General features: G+C 38.5%; 1 protein-coding gene across 1 annotated transcript in view; it reads right to left on the reverse strand.

Moving 5' to 3' along the window:
• The window catches only part of LOC582776 (adenylate cyclase type 5), a 143,256-nt gene that overhangs the window by 19,678 nt on the left and 103,709 nt on the right, over positions 1-19,869 (reverse strand). The window contains exon 6 of the mRNA XM_030990224.1: positions 11,631-11,789. Coding sequence (XP_030846084.1) covers positions 11,631-11,789 — 159 coding nt within the window. The remainder of the gene's footprint in view (positions 1-11,630; positions 11,790-19,869) is intronic.

The raw sequence follows: 19,869 nt of genomic DNA on the forward strand, positions 1-19,869 counted from the left end.
AAATGACACTGACACCTTCTCTCTCCGCTGCTGTTGTATATTCTATGTAGTTGCCTCAGGGTTCGATATGATTTCCATGTTCATAACTCCATCGCATCGTTATCCCCCTACTGCATTCCCTTGTGGGGTGCGGTGCAAACTTTCATAACAAAAGTACCAATGCGTCATGATTTCAGAGCATCATCGTTTATTAACTCATTCAATTATTGGTTATGGGATATGGGGGAATAACCACAGCTTGTGGTAGACAAGATAAAAGTACAATTATTAATCTCTCTCCCACTTTGCATAGAGGCGAAGAAAGCAAGTAAGCAGGGGGAAAATACATGGGGGCTCAGGGCAAATTAGCCCCTAAAATGCCAAAAAGAGCCCCGAAAGTCATAAAAGAGCCCCCCAAAACTACATAGATTTCAATGCAAAACAAAATAATGTGAGTTATTTTCATGCAAGCAAGCTTAAAAAGTAGCCCATGAAATGTTATAAGTATTTTTCCCCTGAAGTAATGTGTTAATAGCTCTACAAGAGCTTGGATTAGACCAAATATTCAATGTCCATAAACATAATTTGACAATACTTGGTCACATAGAGACATCAAATGACTGAAAAACCTTTGACTACCCAAATGAATTCAGTGCCTGCATATTCTTGACTGTCTTTTAATCTGCCAAGTGGAAAGAAGCAGGTTGACGGCTGACATCAATGTACGGTACTCTGGTTTCTTCATTCACAAATTGGAATGACATGAGCTATGTATTATTCATGTTGATTTACTGTTTGCCTGAGTCATTACAATTCATCATCACGGGACATAATGATGCTGCATTGCCTTGTTTTAGAGCTTGGGAACAGGGCTCAAAGATGCAGAGAGAGCCAAAGAAATGAGGATAGAAGAGGGGAGGGGAGGGGAGGGGAGGGGAGGGGAGGGGAGGGGAGGGGAGGGGAGGGGAGGGGAGGGGAGGGGAGGGGAGGGGAGGGGAGGGGAGGGGAGGGGAGGGAAGGGGAGGGGAGGGGAGGGGAGGGGAGGGAGAAGAGGCAAGAGGGGGGCAGAAGAGGGAAGAGAAGATAGGAGGGGAGAGGAGAGGGGGGGAGGGGAGAGGATAAGGAGGGGAGGAGGGGAGACTGTGCATATTAGCAAACATACAGCAATTTAGAGAGAGAGAGGGGGAGAGAGGGAGAGAGAGAGAGAGAGAGAGAGAGAGAGAAGGATAACCGCAGTCAAATAAATGTGAATCAGAGGGAAAGAGATTTTACCAAATATATGGTATGGGTATGAAAAAAAGGAGGGAGATAGACAGTTACAGGAGATGTAAACACACACATACAGCACAAAAGAGAGAGAAGAGGGGTACGACACAGGGCAAGAGGAGGGGGTGGGGGGGGGGGGGCGGGAGCAGGCGTAGACGATATAGATACAAAGACCAAACGTATGGGGGTGGAATAAACAGAGACACACAGAAAGGTCAACATACATCAACAGACGATAAAACAATGCAATAGATAAGTTACATGAAAATGAAAGAGATAACTGAGAACATGATATATATTGAGAGATTTGGGAAAAGAGAAAAATGAAAGAAAATTTCAGAATAGTTCTCATCCGTTTGGAGATTAAATGAAAAAGAGTATAAAAAAAGAGAATTTTTTTTTAGTGAGTTCACATCTACTGCTGATAAGGCTTGTCATTTTTATTTTCATCATCGTCGTCATCGTCGTCATCATCGTCATCGTCATCATAGTCTTGATAATTCAAGTGCCTGCAGGGGAAAGTGAACTGAATCACTGTAACCCTCTGCCTCACCTCCCAACATACCTGACAAGGATGGGTAGGTACGGGACCACTAGAATTATGCACTATGACTGATTCGCTTCAGGTCTTGCAGCGAAAACACTAAGATGTTTAATGTGCATTTTCCTCCAGATAATTCACACAGGCTATGTATTGGTTTGGAGCCAGAAGGGCTTTAACTAAATCAATTGTACACAGAGCTAACATCCTTATGGCTCCAAAAAGACAATATCTGAGATAATGACCTTCTGGCCCTAAAAATAAATTGTTTGTTGAGAGCAACAAAGGCATTAACTTCTAGATATTGCAAAACATATTTAATACTGTTATGGTTCTCAATAGATAATAAAGAAGGGCAAACCGTGGGTATTTTGTACCATATTGAACTTAGGAATTCAAAGCTTTTCTTATCTTCTTTCCTTGTAGTCTCTAAACAGACAATAACCCGAGAGTTATTCCTCCCTCCCCCCCCCCCCCCGTCTTTTTTCCATATTTTTAATCTATACTCTGTTCTCAACTCTCCATTACATTTTCAAGTAACTTATCTTTTGCACTGCGTTATTCCTTTGATGTAGATATACCTGTCATATGTTCGTCTGTTTGGGGCTTGAAGGACGTTATTTTTGCATAACACACTTCTGACTCCAAACATATGATACATGTATTCCAATGTTATCGACATCATAATCAGTGTCTGTGTACCAAATGATCCTACAAATTTAAAAGGAAAGTTCACCCATATATTAAGTTTGTTGTAATAGAAGCAGAAAATGAGAAAAACAGGTCAGAGAAAGTTGTGGCAAACACTGATAAAAACAAGAAAATCATGAATTTTTGAAAATGCAATCAAACTTAAGAAAGTTTTAAATGATACATTTACCCCAAATATAACTATTGCAAATATTTTTTTGTACAACCCCTTTATGAAACAAACTTAATCCGTCATCAATAACTAAGAAAATGAAGTTTTTGAAGTTTTCTGTACAGAGCATATTGGAGAGAAGCTCGCAAGATACATTACAGTGTTGCCAGTTTGTGTTTCACTGATGACAAATGCAAAAATTTACAACCTTCCTATTTTTAATCGGATATTGCTGAAACTTTCATGAATTTGATTCTCTCATTTTCTGCTTTTATTAAAATCAACTTAATTTCAGAGTGGACTTTCTCTAAAACAGTGAAACTGGAGCTTGAATTAACCCAGATGAAATGGTAAACTACCCTTCCAATGTTCAGTTTGGTTCATCTTTCATTATTTGTGGTAATGTATCGGACAGCAAATGACACATATTACCTTTGACGTGCCACGACATAACATAAAGGGTAATGCCTTTCTGGATCCTGGTGTCTTTGATAAATGTAATTAGCTTTTTAATGAGGGCTAATACATCTTAATTGAGTATTTGAGAAGATGGTGCAGAGCATAATTAAAAGCTAATTAACCTTCATTACTCAAATGTCATTACCTTAGAAGGCTGAGCACTACTTCCACAGTGTAGAAGTTCCCCATGCATGTACTTGTATGTGCGTTTCATAAATGGGATACATTGAGATATCGTCTGTTTGGAGTCAGGAGGGCATTAGTTAATTTACTTGAAATCAAAGTTAACGCCCTTCTGACAGTTAACTGCTTTGGAGCTATCTGTTTAGCAATGCACATAACACATAGCATTGTTGAGATCGATGTTTTGTTTTGTTTTTATCATAGAGTCACTTTTCATTAATCATGCAGGTCTGATTTTGATCATGAAGTCTAATTTTATCCAGAAAGAAAGACACAAAGTTGATTATGCGCCAAAAAATTACCGCTTCAGAAATTAAGTATTCATGGGTTATCCTGTCATGGTTTCTTTTTCTTTTTATCTCTTTCTGTTGTATATCTTTGACTATAGTCTACACAGCAATGGAAGTTCAAACATGGCCTGATTGGTTAACAATAATATCGTCCATTTAACGCTAGTAGGGCACTATCTTTCTCTTCAAAATGTTGAATTATACGAGTTAACACCCTTCTGGCTCCAAACAGACAATACATTTAAAGACATTCATATCCACATTTCTACCATTCCATGACTTCATCTACACAACACGTTCATGATATTGTTTGTTGAGAGCCAGAAGAACATTAAATCTGTATAAAAAGTATATGTGTTAACACCTTCTGGCCCCAAACTACTTCAGCAATCAAAACCATAGTGTTTCGAAATCACACAACAGCGATATATGCCCTTTTGCATGGCCAATAAGCCAATGCACTTTGAAGCGAAGTAAATATTAGTCACAGCATGTTGGCAATCAAGTAACATACCAGTCAAGAGTCTAAGAGAGAGAGAGAGGGAACATAATGGTCACATGAAGAGTGCATCGTCTGTTTAGAGCGAGAAGGGGCGTTAACTCTCTGTTGAGGTATATGGGTTAACGCCCTACTGGCTCCAAACAGATGACATTTAGAGCTAACAAGCTCCCGTGGCTGGTTATACCTTCTGACAATACACTACATGCCAGGATGTAGTTGAAGAATGTTATATAACAAAATAAAGAGCTAGTTGAAGCAACCCTTCATGCCTCGTATTATTTGATATCAATATCGATGATGCTACCATGAATCCTCACCAAGCCACCAAGGTTATTATATTAATCAAATATACAATGCACCAAAAGACTCTGGTTGAATAACCGATTCTCTGATATGACTGGCATAGCACTATTTACTGGCATGGCACTACTTTAGGGGGGGGGGGGGCGTGTGACCCCAAATAATCATCACTATAACAGTCACCATAGAGAAACAATAATTTTACCAGTGACTCTAAAAGAGTGCATGGTATATTTGATTTATATTTCTCATCAAAAATTAAAAACTATAAACATTAATTGTAAAGAAATACATGTTTAAATACATTTGGACTCACACCTCTCCCAAAATTCACACACACACACACACACACGCACACACACACACACACACTGAATTTGCAAAACGCTGTGTTGCCTATCCCTCATAACAGTGGCTGTATAGTGGCAATATCATAATAGTTCTTTCGATAGCTTCGAATGATTAGGTCAAAGGGGTTACTATCCTGGATATACCAAGTCTAAAGTCATGCAATATCATTTTCTTCTTCATGGTGGAGGTATTTCATGTAAGAGCTGTGTATATTGCCAATTGCAGTAACGGACTTCTTGCGTGCAGCCAATGAAATGTTCAATTGAAATATAAATCAAACGTAAATGGGAATTACTGAGATGGAATTGCAAATGAACCCTATTGGTTAAGTTGAATGCTTGAAGATTTGTATTTGCCCATGTAGGGTGTCTCAGAGAAAAATCAATCTGTAAAATGTCTTTAAATAATTATTAATCAATTTCAATAAAAATCTGTAGGAACTTTTGTTTGATTTGCATCTAATCTTATATGAATTTCACTGTAATCTATAACAACAAAAAATGAAAAAAAAGGAAAGTTGATATTTTTGTGAGACCAGATGGTTGGCATAAATTTACAAATGTTACAAAGACAACAAAGTCAGTAGCATCTGCACAGTATAGCCATACACAGCACAGAACTAATCACCTCGGAAATTAAATACAAACATCATGCATGGATGCTAGTTGCTGCGCTCTCTTGTTTGAAAAATGCATCACCTATGTCGCACAAAACTATCAGTATTTTCAGGTTTCATTTGACCATTGTGAAATTTAGAAAATAAAGTTAGAATATACCACAATAACATTACCTTGAGAGCTTTAATGACTACGGTTAAGTGGTATGAAAAATAAATTGCCAATAAAATCTGGTATTTTTTGTAGACACCCTGTTTTGTACAAATTGTTTTTGAGGTCATGGTTGTGGAAATAAGTAGGAGTGGAAGTTGGACTACATGACATGACAGATTGGCCTAAAACTTGTCAGCTATTTCTCAACAAATTTTGAATATGAGGGCATTTTCAGAGCTTTTTTTCAGAGTACAGCTATGTCTAGAGTAGGCCTGTCTTCATCAGCTCGAGTTTGCCAAATAACTCGCTATTTTAACTATCCTGTTCGCATATTAACCAGTTAATTTGCGTCTTAATCATCAGCCCACAGTTGCAATTAGTGGGATATTTGGTCGAGAAAATATCCTGAGAAATCTTGGTCTTGTTTCCAAAATATCTTGCTATTTGGGAAATAGCGGGCTGATTTGCGCCCTTCCGATGAGCATATCAGTCGCAATATCGAGCTTTGGGATAATATCACGAGTCTGAAAATGCCGGATTATTTGGCAAACTCGAGCTGATGAGGACAGGCCTAATGGCACACAAAGCCGGAATGAGAAAGCTCACAAATTCTTGTCCCTCTTTACCAGAACCCAACTTTCTCTTTAAAGCTTATCTGCCGTAGTTTACAGGAGGGATTCGACTGCCCTGCAAGGTCACTGGACAGGTGGTTATCTAATCAAATCAGCTCTCAGATAACATAAGAAAAAGAGGATCATGGGGGACCAATGGTCACCGATTATGCATTGTTTGTTATATAGAGGGAGCAACTAGCTACAAGTAGTGCAGTGGGCCTTTAAGGGAAAGACTAACAAGACAGCAGGTCCTTGCCCCCTCTTCTCCATCATTCTCGCCCAGGGATAATCCAGGAGAGTCAAAAGACCTACACTCGGTCTGGTCTGGTCTGATCATCAGAAGCAAAGGAAATCAGACCTGTCATAAGCACCTCGCGTAAGAACCCGACTTCCGATAAATTGCATTCAAGGACTAAGATAGGCACAGCCAGTATAGGAGGTTTATATCGAGAGAAAGAGAGAGAGAAGGGTATTGAATAGAATTAAAGGTTCATAAGTAGAGAACGATGGATATACAGACAGATGAAATGAGAGATGGAAGGAATGATGTACAAAGCTAGACTTGGTGTTTAGAGGAAAAAACAAAAATGGAAAGTGTGCCAAGCCATGTGGGAGGTATACCAATTCAAAGATGGAGAGCGAGAGAAATCAAAAAAGAAAGTGAGAGAAATATATATTTTTAAAAAGAGGAAAAAAAGGTGAGAGAAGAAGAAAAAAAAAGGGAAAATAGAGAGAGAGAGAGGGAGAGAGAGAGAGAGAGAGATAGATAGAGAAAGACACTGAACAAGAAAAGGTTGAACAGAGTTCTTTGTGACAATCATACTAGTGAAAGCAAGAGGAATGTTAAGGGTAACTGACAGAAAGAAACAAGGAGAATGACAGACAAGCACTGGATCGAGAACCAGGGATAGAGGAGGGGAGAGAGGTCAAGAGAATCCTCCAGGCCAGAAAAATCAGACTGGTCTCCAGGACATGCAGTCATGCATTAAGTGATTGAGTGAGCAGGAGAAACAGAGAGAGAGAGAAGAGAGGAGAGAGAGCAGAGAAGAGAGGGATGGAGGGAGGAAGGGAGGGAGAGAGAGAGAGAGAGAGAGAGAGAGAGAAGAGGGGACAAGTGAGAGCAAGATTGAGACAGAAAGAGGATTGTCAATATGAGAGAGAGAGAGAGAGAGAGAAAGAGAGAGACAGAGAGAGGGGAGAGACAGAGAGAGGGGAGAGACAGAGAGACACAAACACAGAATAATGAAAGCCTCAAAGACAATAAGAGAGAATAAGAACAAGAGAATGTCGGCGAGTGAAGGTGAAGTGGAAGAGAGAGAGAGGGGGAAAATAAGATGAGAGAGAAAGAGATAGGGGACAGAAAGAAAGAGAGAGAGAGAGAGGAGAAAGAGAGAGAGAGAGAGAGAGAGAGAGAGAGAGAGAGAGAGAGAGATAGAGAGGGATAGAGAGGGAGAGAGAGATAAAGAGAGAGAGAGAGATAAAGAGAGAGAGAGAGAGAGAGAGAGAGGGAAATTGATAGGTGTATAAAATTACAAACAAAGCAGACACATAAGGTGAGGGAAGAGAGAGATAAATGACAAAGACACAATATGCTGAGGAATGACACACGCGTGATCCAGCCTGCGGACTTTTGAATCTGAAGAGGCGTAGCAGCACTGCAGAAATGCACCGTGCCTCCTCAAATTGAAAGTGTTGCTCTGCGTTTCCGGTGCCCCACGACCCGCCACGCTGTGGACAGTTGCCCCCTTCTTGTTCGAAGGTGACAATGAAGTGTTTACGCGAGATCGCGGGTTGCGATAAGAGAATCCTCGGCGCGGGCGTGCGATCGACCAAGAGAGGCTCGGAGTGATAACTCTATGAGGGAATATGCCTTTTTTTAGTCAAACCCAATCGATGGCTGATTTGGGGATGGGTGAAATTCCTTTTAGCCTGGTACTCCAAAAATGTCTTTTATCAAAATAATAGTCTTTGATTGATGACTTGATAAGAGGGAACGCAAACCAAAGCTGACTAATTATGATTCAACAGTTGTTGCATTAGGGATATTAAGCTTAATACAGATCGAAGCAAGACTGTCTTCTCTTCTATAAATAGGATTTCAATGCAAGTGTTGAGTTAAACACAAGAAGGGACAATCAATATCCTGAATAATGAGAATATATTGTCTGCTGAGAGCCAGAAGGGCATTAACTCTGAGACAATCATTTTACATAACTGCCTTCTTTTTTCATCAATAATAATAGTTTGGAATGACATTTCTGTTTTGATACTTTTAATTTAATGAATTTATTTTTTGACCCCCAAATAAACTGTTACCTCAAGTTTGGGATACATACTACATCACTATAATTCCTTTTTTCTTCTTCTTTAAATTGCTTCTGGAGATTGAAAAGGAAACCATATGGTTAAAATGAAACATCTTGAAAGTCAGGACAAGAGTATAGCAATGAATATGGCTCTTTTGTAAGAAATCTAGTAGTTTTTTAAATAATTTATAAACAATTAAAAGTGCCTTGACTTAACATTCAAACTCATTCAAACTCAAAATCATTGCAGCATTTCAACAAAGTATTCCTAGTGTCATAGCTAATGCACTATTACAGCATATCCATAATTAATCCCCCCCCCCTTCCCCTTCCCTCCCCCGCAAATAAAGAGAATAGAAAGTGATCTTTATCCACATAATGGAGCATCATGTTAAATAGTGACATTGAGATAAAACTCTTCAATTGACTGTGTGTATAGGTCTTATTTTTCACCTTGGAAAATGTTTGGTTTTGCCATGTCTAAATGGAAATGAGGGGGTGGAAAGTTGGAAGGAGGAAAAAACATATCAGGTTTCCACTCTAAAAGAACACCACACATTGCAGTTCTTCTGAATGCACCTATCCTTACAAAAAATATTTCAAAACATGTTGTTTCGACCCAATCAGATATCTTTTTTTGGTTTATGTGGTACACCTAGCGATATGGTAGACTATGGTCATGTTCCTTTCTTCCATAACATTCCATTATTGAGTGAAAAAAGATGTTTTATGTGACCTTCTGGGGTGTTATTCAGTAGTAAATGAGAATGTAAAGCAACTAGTAGCGATCTCAAGTAGATGGTACTCAAAAAACAAAAATCTTTGCAATATGAAGCTTTTGCGACTTGTAAAGAAGTGATTCAGTTTGCATGGCGAGAACTCGTTTAAATTGATTTCAACCACTCATGAAACTCATGAAAATTTGAAGCACCAGAAAAATAATGGTTTCAGACAACTCTACATATGCAACAATAACATTTACCCTGTAAAGGCCCACTGCACTACTTATAGCTACTTGCGCCCTCTATATAGCAACAATGTTTAATTGGTGCCTGTTGGTACCCCCATGATCCCCTTTTTCTTATGTTAATTGAGAGCTGATTGATGAGATAACCACCTGTCAGTGAGGTCTAATCCCCCCTGGCCAAACTAGTACAGACAAGCTTTAAATGTTTTTTATCATGGCCCTATGCAATGCTCTTATACCTATGCAATGCTACATTTAAGGTACATGTAGCTCATAAAGGGAAATATAGTATAGTGGCTTGAAAAGACATTTCCGTAATGTAAATATGCATAAGTACTAGTGATATCAATAAATAAAAAGAAATTATTAGGCATTCTCAAATTAATTTTAAAATCATTTAGATAACCGGTAATCAAGTTCGTAAAAAGGATTTTACTATCTCCATGGCCTGATGACACAGTTCTGTATTTATGCAATAACATTATGATAATTCTATAACTACGCATTTTGTGTACTGGATGTGTCTTTGAGACATTACATTTCCTTAAGCTACCCCAGTGATATGGTGCATTATATATATTGTTTTAATACAAAGAGCAACACGCGATCTTGAAGGTGAATTCATATCAAGCATTATTATGCTTAGCTCAGTGCCAAACTAGGAATTACTCCCAGCTATTTTCATTCAATCTGAAAACAGCGCCTTTCTCCTGAATTTCGGTCATCCCAAATCGGCGAAATTAATGAAAGAGATACAAGGAACAGGGCTTTTAGACAACATGGGATGTCATATATGGGACTATACATTCAGGGTGGGTTGGGGGTTAAAACAGATTTTGTTTTTCTTTGAAGCTCTCTAATGTATGTCTAAACATTCACGGTACAGCAAAATAGAAACTTGGTATTTATTCCAAACAAGATATAACCTCTGGCAACAGTTTCAATGGCAGCATACCGGTACCTACTTAACTTAAACATAGAAAAAAGAAAGTGTAAAAGGTTGAAATGGATATCTAAATGGAGTTTTGAAGTTCATATGTATTAGTACAATGTATATGACGATGTCAACAAACTTCAAATGGTTACTTGATGAAAATTGTTCAAAACAGAATGACCCCCTTTTTATGTTTTAAACCCTAACATTTTTATTCATCTCTAAATCTTTTTTAAAAGCTGTTAGTTCAATTTACATATCATGTGCAATATAACTTTGACGCTGTTAGTTGTCCAAGCTCTGTATAAGGTACAAGGGCAATTGCTTTTTCTTGTAGTTGCAAGAACAACAGCACCCTTGCACTATGAAATGTAGTTGCACTACAAATATGTCACGTTACTTATGATCGATAATAATGTCGGTAATTACAGGGGTGATAGTGAGCACTAAAAAAAAGGTTTCAGGGGAAAAAATGGAATCTACCAACATTCCCCCCTTTTGAATAAGAAAATCAAGAACAAATTAGGGAAAATAGGGGTAAAATTGGGAGAAAAAAAAGAAATCAGGAAGAAAAAAAATTTAAAAATCGAGGACCAATTTAAATTGGGTAATTATCAGGCCTGTAATGATGATAACAACAATAGCTACATTTATAATGTGCTTGCATCCATCCCAGGGGATGCTCAAGTAGCCTACAGAGTGGTATTATTACCATGGCGTTAGCCCAGCTACCCTTAAGTTCTTCAGGCATTCAAGGAATCAAGGAATAAATTCCTACCATGTACACATTTACTTCACCTGGGTGGAGGGTGGCAAATGTAGATTAATATCTTGCCAAAGGACTGCGGCTGGACTTGAACTGCGAACCATGTGATCCACAGTCCTGTGACTTATCCACTAGAACATGACACCTCTACTCTCACTGTTAAAGATATAGACCGGTAGTGGTAAAATTGCGGTTTAAGGGTTTTGGGTGCAAAATATCCATTCAATATTTAGAGGTTTAGATGGAAATCCTTTAACCTAAATTTGCAACAACAAAAAATCAGAAATATATGCCCAAGTGTTCAATGTTGAAGTGCATTCACGATATCTATCCAGACCGGATCAATATGATAATTTACCAAATATATCAATTAGTAGGCGCTTTCCCGGCAAAATTTGTATCATCAAGTATTAGTCAAAACGTATTCTTTCATGTGATTGGTAATAAGAGCTTCCATTTCATTTTTTGAGAGGGGGGGGGGCATTTCCCAAACTGGTCTATATCTTTAAAGTTGGAAGCCATAGATTTGTGTTGACTTACCCTGGCATACCCCCTGCCTCCATGATGTTAGCCAGCGTGACGTCATTGGACCAGACATCGAACTGCCACTTCCTCATACCCAGGACTCCACAGTGCACCTTCCCTGTGTGGATACCAACTCTCATGTTGACGTCAACATTGGTCACCTCACGCACCAACCTAAGACAGAGAGGACACAGAAAGAGACTGATTAGACATGGTTTTGCCTATGTGAATAGTTCTGTAATTAATTGATGTCTTTGAACTGACATCGAACTGCCACTTCGTCATCCCCAGGACTCCACAGTGCACCTTGCCTGTATGGATACCAACTCTTATGTTGACGTCAACATTGGTCACCTTGCGCACCAACCTAAGACAGAGAGGACACAGAAAGAGACTGATTAGACATGGTGCGCCTATCTGAATTGTTCTCTAATCGTAATGTCTTTGGGCTGACATCGAACTGCCACATCCCCAGGACTCTCCCGAGTGCACCTTGCCTGTATAAATACCAACTCTCCATGTTGAAGTCTACCGGTCACCTGCACTCACCAACCTGAATAAAGAGGAGAATTAACCTAAGAGATTTAGAAGGATGGCTAGATTATGCATAACTCTAGAATCGTGTCATGGCATAATTGACTGAACTGTGGTCAACGGACCAGACATAGAACTGCGACTTCCTCAGACCAAGGACTCTATAGTGAATCTTGCCTGTATGAACACCTCCTTGACAGCTACATGTACGTTGGTTAGCTAACACCAACCTGAATTTAAATTAATAAGGCAGTCCAGGGTTTTGATCCATGGTAAATCTAGTTTTGAAAGCAATTCTGGATAAAGCAGGCTGTGGATTAAGGCCAGTAGTATTAAAAAAGCTCTTGACATGGAGGTAATTATCCACACACAAAACAAAAATTCTTGCAGAAGAATAATCAATTCAGATTCACAGCATTCCTATTTTATGAACCCACTCAAATTTGCATCTTCACTATTTTTTCATTTTTCCTTTGTATGATTTACAATCAAAGAGATAGATATCAATACTATTCATTTACTGATGGTTTCATGTAAGAATACTTAAGGCCTTGCCTAAAAACCAGACTCTTTTCTAGGCCATTCAGTCATTTCTCTACAAAAAGGATGATGAAGTGTCTTTTCAAACCCACCCTACCTTCTCTTGACAATATATGACAAGCTTTCTTGTCATGCCTCATAACCTAAATGTCATGTACACTTGATCTATATCTCGACAACGCTCCTTTATTACATGATCAAGTGTGAAGAAAGTTTAAAAATAAAGTCGCGTGCCCTCCAGCGGCGCTCCCGTGCATGCAGAACGATGATGAGGTGGAATCGATGCCAATCGTTTGATTTCTGGCATGATATATGAAACATCAAGTTGATACTGTCATCATTTTTTATGAGCTCATGTACAATTAGATTTCTCTAGAGGTCTGACATTCAACATGAGTCATCTGTGTGTTTGGGGGTATCTTTGGATAGTGTATTTATCACGCTACATGCAGCAATTAATCTTTAAATCAGGTCAGTGTAGTTTTGGTAAGCCCTCAAAAACTATTTGCGAGATTCATTTGTCAAAGATTTCTGCTCTTTAAATTATTGCCTACAGGAACTGGGTGCATCCTTTATACGGTCTAAGGGATTGAGAGAAATCCGTAGTCAATTAATGCTTTAAGATAGATGCCAAGTATTTGGGGCAATGAAATTGAGAAAGAACGTTTATAATTTAAAGGTAAAGGTTTTGGGAAATTTTGAAAATTGGGTGGATAGTGAATCTTTACAATTTTGATATATTTTGATGCTCCTGTGCATATATTATAAGCACTTAAAAAATTAGCCTCTAAAGCACTTCTGTTTTCGAGCAAAATTGAATATAAAAATTTACCGGTGCTCCCGGTAAATTTTGATAAATTTCAAATAGCACCCATGGCCGTTCAATGGTAGCTGCGACCATGAAAATCTCAGAATATTGAAGTTGTGATGTATAATTTCTAAACGGGAATAGCTAATCGGTCGATTTTAGTCAAGAAACATTGTTTCATAGCTAAATTAATATCATGACCTTGAGAGGGAGCTATACAACATAAAGAGTTTATTATTCATAATTTCATAACTTTAGACTCGATTTCAACCGCGACAACGATCAATAACTATTGTAGGAACGCATATGCTTCCAATATGTTAATTTGAACCAAATCCATGACCCCATTCCAAAACTTTGTAATACCTTTAACCAACAACTTTGTGCAAACTTCTACTGCAAAGGAAGACTTACCAAACTCTGCAATTCTTATTTTGATTTATATAAAACTTCATGACATGAAAATATGTGGAAAAGAATAGCACGATGATCTCTTGTGAACATATACATGTAATATGCCATGAAACAAAAATGATGAGTTTAAAACAGGGCAAGTGGATGATATTGAGAGGACTTAAATCAGGTCACATCATAGATACTCCGATATTGAATAAGGTTAAAATGCTCTGTTTTCTCGCCCAAGACAATATGCTGGCATGATATGTAATACATGTACCCCTGCATAAAATATCCATGAGATTGACACCAGCCATGCAATAGAGCGAACATTTTTTTCTTCAAATGGCCAAGAATTAGTTGGATCAGTATAAAGAGTTAGTTTAGAGTGGGTTTCAGGTACAACTGTATAGACTTTATAAGTCCCATCTAACCTATGTTCATATAGGACCGTCATATAGTTATAAACTTAAAGTTTGCAAAATCTCCAAGTTATAAACAACAATCCACTAACAGCAACAAGGGTTCAAACAGCTAGGACCAAAAATAAGTATTCAAAGCTTTAAAGTCAGAAAAGCATTCGTTGAACCTCAAGCTGGTGTAAATGGGGAATACCTTAAAGTCAATTGCGTTTGCACGGCATAAATAACTTTGAGTGAGTACCTGCACCCCCACTGCACGAAGCTATTGTACTAACCTTAAGATTGCTTGTGCATCTGCATATAGTCCATAACTGCAAGATACCTTCAAAATTTAAAACCATGTCCAAAACTTTGTAGTTTAAAACCACGACCAAAACTTAAAGCTAATTGCCGTGTGAACCTAACTTTGGAGAAGCACAAAATATTTTCTTTGTTTCAGAATTATTGAATACAAAATGAAAATCTGAGTTGTCTATAACAGCCATATCGCATGAAAAAGATTAATTTCATTTGCAAATACCGAGAATGTTATAAATGATCTTCACAAGAGTGTCATAAAAAGTTTGATTTAGAGAAAAATGTTTCCTCCATGGAAGCAATGGTTTCATTAATGGAGCTGTTTAAAGCTTCACTTATGACAGAAAACACCACTCTGTATGTCATTCTATCTCTCTCCATTCACATCTCCATCCATTCTTAATGTGCAGGTACTATGTAACTGTAGTTGCCTCATCGCAATAAGTATGAAAGGCTCTAGAGAATTACATCTCATCAGAGTAACATGGTGACAAATATCTCAACAATAGGTGCTTACTTCAATCACAGTATCCATTGGAAATATAGTATCTGGGGCAAGTTGAAGTAAAGAGCTCAGTTTGTAGGATTTCTTTCGTCTGCAGAGAGTGATTCAATGACAGAGGTAACTTATTTTTCGAGTTGATGGTCAGGATATTAGGCCCCTTCCACCTTGCCCAAAATGTATGCCCATCCTTCAACGAATGCAGTGCACAACCCTTTTTATATATACTAACATACTCAGAACGCACTCAGCCAAGTCAAGAATATACACATATACATGCATGGTGGTCATGGCGTACAAACCCCATGCAAACAGCTTCATAACATAGTATCCTTTTGATGGGAAAACAGCAGTGAACTTGTCTCTTGAGAAAGCGGCACTATTCAACCAGAATTGAATTTATTGCCGACCTACAAAGATGTCCATTCTCAGAAAACGCAACCCTATATATTTATATCAATCCACTTTCTTTTGATGGTCAGCTGGTCATTTATTAGATTAAAATGAATCACTTTCAATCCCTATCTAGCATTTCTTTATCCATCTCTGTTCAGATCCACTTCAAAACAATTGCACTTTAAGTGTTTGAGAAGATTGGTGGGAGATCCCATCTCACAGTGACCATTCCATCAATTCATCACTCACATATGTATGCTGTTATGGCAACAAAATGATGATACACCATGCAGATTTCAACTTCAGATTTTGCCTTTTCATCCAGGTTGTAGACAGATATTCATCTAAAAACTCAAAGTACTTTTCTTGTTAAAAAATAATTGTTATCATTATTATTATTATAAAGATTACTCCTTTTCTAACAATTTTAACTGACCATCTTTTGACTAATTTCATGAATACCCATTTCTTTTCAAGCAAGCATAACTGCATAATTTATCATAAATATAAATATAACAGCTTCATAATCTGCTTATGTTTTAAAAACATATTGTTTAGGTTATCTCTGTCTTTTTCAACTTTTCTCTCTATGTCCTACCCTTCTCTCCCTCTCTCTCTCTTTCTCAATCGATCAATCAATCAATCAAACCAATTAATCAATCGATCATTCAACCATGCACTCACTCATTCCCTCACTCACTCACTCACTCACTCACTCACCCACTCACTCACTCACTCCCTCACTCTCTAACTCACTCACTCACTCACCCACTCACTCACTCACCCACTCCCTCACTTACCCCTTACTCCCTCCCTCCCCCACTCACTCACTCACTCCCTCACTCTCTAACTCACTCACTCACTCACCCACTCACTCACTCACTCCCTCACTCTCTAACTCACTCACTCACTCACCCACTCACTCACTCACTCCCTCACTCTCTAACTCACTCACTCACTCACCCACTCACTCACTCACTCCCTCACTCTCTAACTCACTCACTCACTCACTCATTCACCCACTCACCCACTCCCTCACTCACCCCTCACTCCTCACTCCCTCACTCACTCCCTCACTCACCCACTGCCTCACTACCTCCCTCCCTCACTCACTCAATCCCTTATTCATTCCCCCACTCACTCACTCACCCCCTCACTCCCTCACTCACTCCCTCACTCACCCACTCACTCACTCACCCACTCCCTCACTTACCCTTACTCCCTCCCTCCCCCACTCACTCACTCACTCCCTCACTCTCTAACTCACTCACTCACTCTCTCACCCACTCCCTCACTCACCCACTCACTCAATCACTATCTCTCTCTCTCTCCTTCCTTCTCCAATATTCTGACCCCCTATATACTCCTTTCACATATCAGAACATCCCTTAAATATTCTTGTTAGCTACTTGACATTATAACCTTTCTATATTTATCAAACACTTGATCTGTACATAAGGATGCCAGCATCATGCCTGTAAAAACTAGAACATTCTTCTCTAATATTTAAATAAGTCACCCTAGAGGTAAGTGTCAGTGCATGCTATCCCTGTTCTAGTTTCTCATAGCTTTTAAGTCGCTAAATACCCTCGCTTTGACAGACATTAACTGGGTCCTTTGTTGATGCCCTGATTCTGTATCTAACATATGCATCGATCCATTAGAGTTAGAGTCAAGAAATGGTCATATGTAACTACATTGTGAAAGAATTAAAGCTAGAAGCTAGTGGGAAACATTGATCCTGTAAGCATGTAAGAATTGAAGTACCCGGTATACTGTGGGGTTTTGGACTTTCAGAATGATCAAAATAAAAGGAAAATCACTAAATCTTGCAGGAAATCACATGTACTGCACACAGAAATTTGGATTTGGTCCAAGTTTTCTGCTGCCTCGATCTTGTCATATTCAAACAGGGAAGCATGCTCAATCCTTTTTCAGGGGGCATCAATCCCTCCTGTGATAACATGGCAAACTGACAAATGAAGAATGAAAAAGCTCTAATAATTGTCCCTCTTTACCAGGACTCTTCTCTTTGAATGCCCATCCATCTCTAGCTTAAATCCACTTGCGAATGTACTCAGTGTGCATGTTGGTATATAATCCAACGTCTCTGTACTGCGGCCCACTCGATCAGTGACTTGATACATGCATTTGCTCCGGCGGCATATGTTGGCTTTCATCAAAGATATAGGGATAGGGTTAATAGTACAAATCGTCGACCGGCGGGCAGAATGGCATTAGCGTGCAAGCGACTCAAAATCTACTTTTCAAATTATTCATATTTAAAGATTTGTTTTATATTTAAACTGCTTTTCGTTCCGAAAATTGGTTTAAAACTTAAAAGACTAATAGAAATGTTATAGTAGAACACCGCCACAATTTTTTTTGAGCAATAAGTCAGTTTGATAAAAGTTTGAGGTGATTGAGTGCTAACGCCCTTCTGCTTAACGCTTCATTTCTGACCTGAAATTCGAGTTAAAGCCCTTCCGCCAGCCAGGCAACAAAATGTGTTTACGATGGGTTTTGAAGCAATCTGACTAGGGTTGTATATGGGGGAGGGGCTGCAGAACAAGTACATAACCCTACACTTGAAATTAGTTCCTTGATGATTGGAAATGTTATAAACAATCAAGATGAAGTATTTGAACATGGAATTTGAAACTCATATCGTTCACTGGCCTCAAGAAGGCCTGCAAGTGCTATATGCATTGTAAGTGGCAGTAACAACCTTTTTTAACGCCATACACTTAGAACCTGAAGGTGGATCGTTGCTTGTATAGCATAATGATGTCATATGAGTAGTTACAAACAGTGATTATTTGTTCTAATCATTTGTATGTTTTCAGTAGAAAAATATATTTTACAAGTCTGCATGCTTTAAAGGTACTATGTCCCTTTTGCAGCCAACCTCAAATGCTGTAGAACTTTGCAGGAATTATGAATATGTCATGCATGTCCTATCTGTGAAATTTAAACGCTAGCAGTGTCCTCATATTCAAATTATGCAAGGAAACCTGTTTACTTGCTAGACTTCAATGTCAGACACTATTGAGTGACTGACTGGCTTTTTTCTTCTTTGGTTATAACATACATGAAAAACGTTGTAAAGGGTACATGAGCATTTGTCTAAATCAATGACCCACTTCTTGTGATGGCCAAGATTAAACTGATTGAATCTTACGCAGCATTAAACGTATTACCATTCTGTACAATTGTCTGAAAATCAAGACTATTACTTTTGGGCTCTATAGCCCTAAAGTCTATTTGACAACTAATAGTTGTTATTTTCCCACTTGAAGATATTTTCAAGCTCCACCTTTTATAGGGAAGTTCTAAATTAGTATTATCTTTCAAATGCAATTGGAATTTAACTTTTTCATTTTTTTGGCCTGCAAATGGGACATAGTACCTTTAATGGTGCAAGTACTAGTTAAATGTATTATGGTCTTTAAAAAAAAAGTCTTGCACTTGATTTGTTTTTTGGAGAAGGGTTCATCTTTGAATCAGCAGAATCCAAGGATGGTTAATACTTCTCAACACACAGCTATAGCTTATTCAATCCTACATCGGGATCATATCAATACGATCAATTTCAGCCATTATTCAAACATTTTCCCCGATCAATGCTAGAAGCCCTTCACCTTCTCCCTCATCCCTTCTCCAAGCCCATTTCTTGCATGAAAGCAGTCAGCCCCCGCACGAATCTAAAGCATTTAACATTCTCACTCACATCCCTGCTCGGTTCGGCATTCTACTGGGGTGTTTGTTTACCGCAACGCCCGGCGTCTTTGCTCCAGTTTTCGCCGTCTCTTGGATGGTTTTTAAGAGCGTTTTTCATTCTCTCTACCCTGACAAATACTCCTCTCACATAGCCCCCTCAAGTGTATCTCCTGTTAACCCATTGCAAGCTGGCGCTTCACCTCAAATCATGAAAGAATTCTAAGGTATTCCTCGATTGGACAGGAATGCAGGCATATGGGGAGTTGCTGTCTCAAATATTTAGTTTAAATCTGTCACAATAAGCTGGCATATATATTTCACTGGCTGCTCTACACCCACGAAAGTTAACACTCGAGTTAACTTCAAAGAAGGCTATGGTATTTTTCTTGAATACATAAATTTTTCTATTTTTGTTAATTGGACCTCTTAAAGGTAGTGTATCCATTTGGCAGCCAACATCAAATTCTGTAGAACTTTGCAGAAATTATATGCACATACTGTGAAATTCAAACGCAGACAGTGTCCTAGTGAAGAAATCAAATTATGCAAGGAAACCTGTTTACTTTCTAAACTTCACTGTCAGACACTATTGAGTGACCGACTTTGAAAAAACCATACATAAAATGAGCTGTAAGCATT

The sequence above is a fragment of the Strongylocentrotus purpuratus genome, unplaced genomic scaffold (assembly GCF_000002235.5).
Source record: "Strongylocentrotus purpuratus isolate Spur 01 unplaced genomic scaffold, Spur_5.0 spur5_scaffold_19, whole genome shotgun sequence".
NCBI classification, from domain to species: Eukaryota; Metazoa; Echinodermata; class Echinoidea; order Camarodonta; family Strongylocentrotidae; genus Strongylocentrotus; species Strongylocentrotus purpuratus.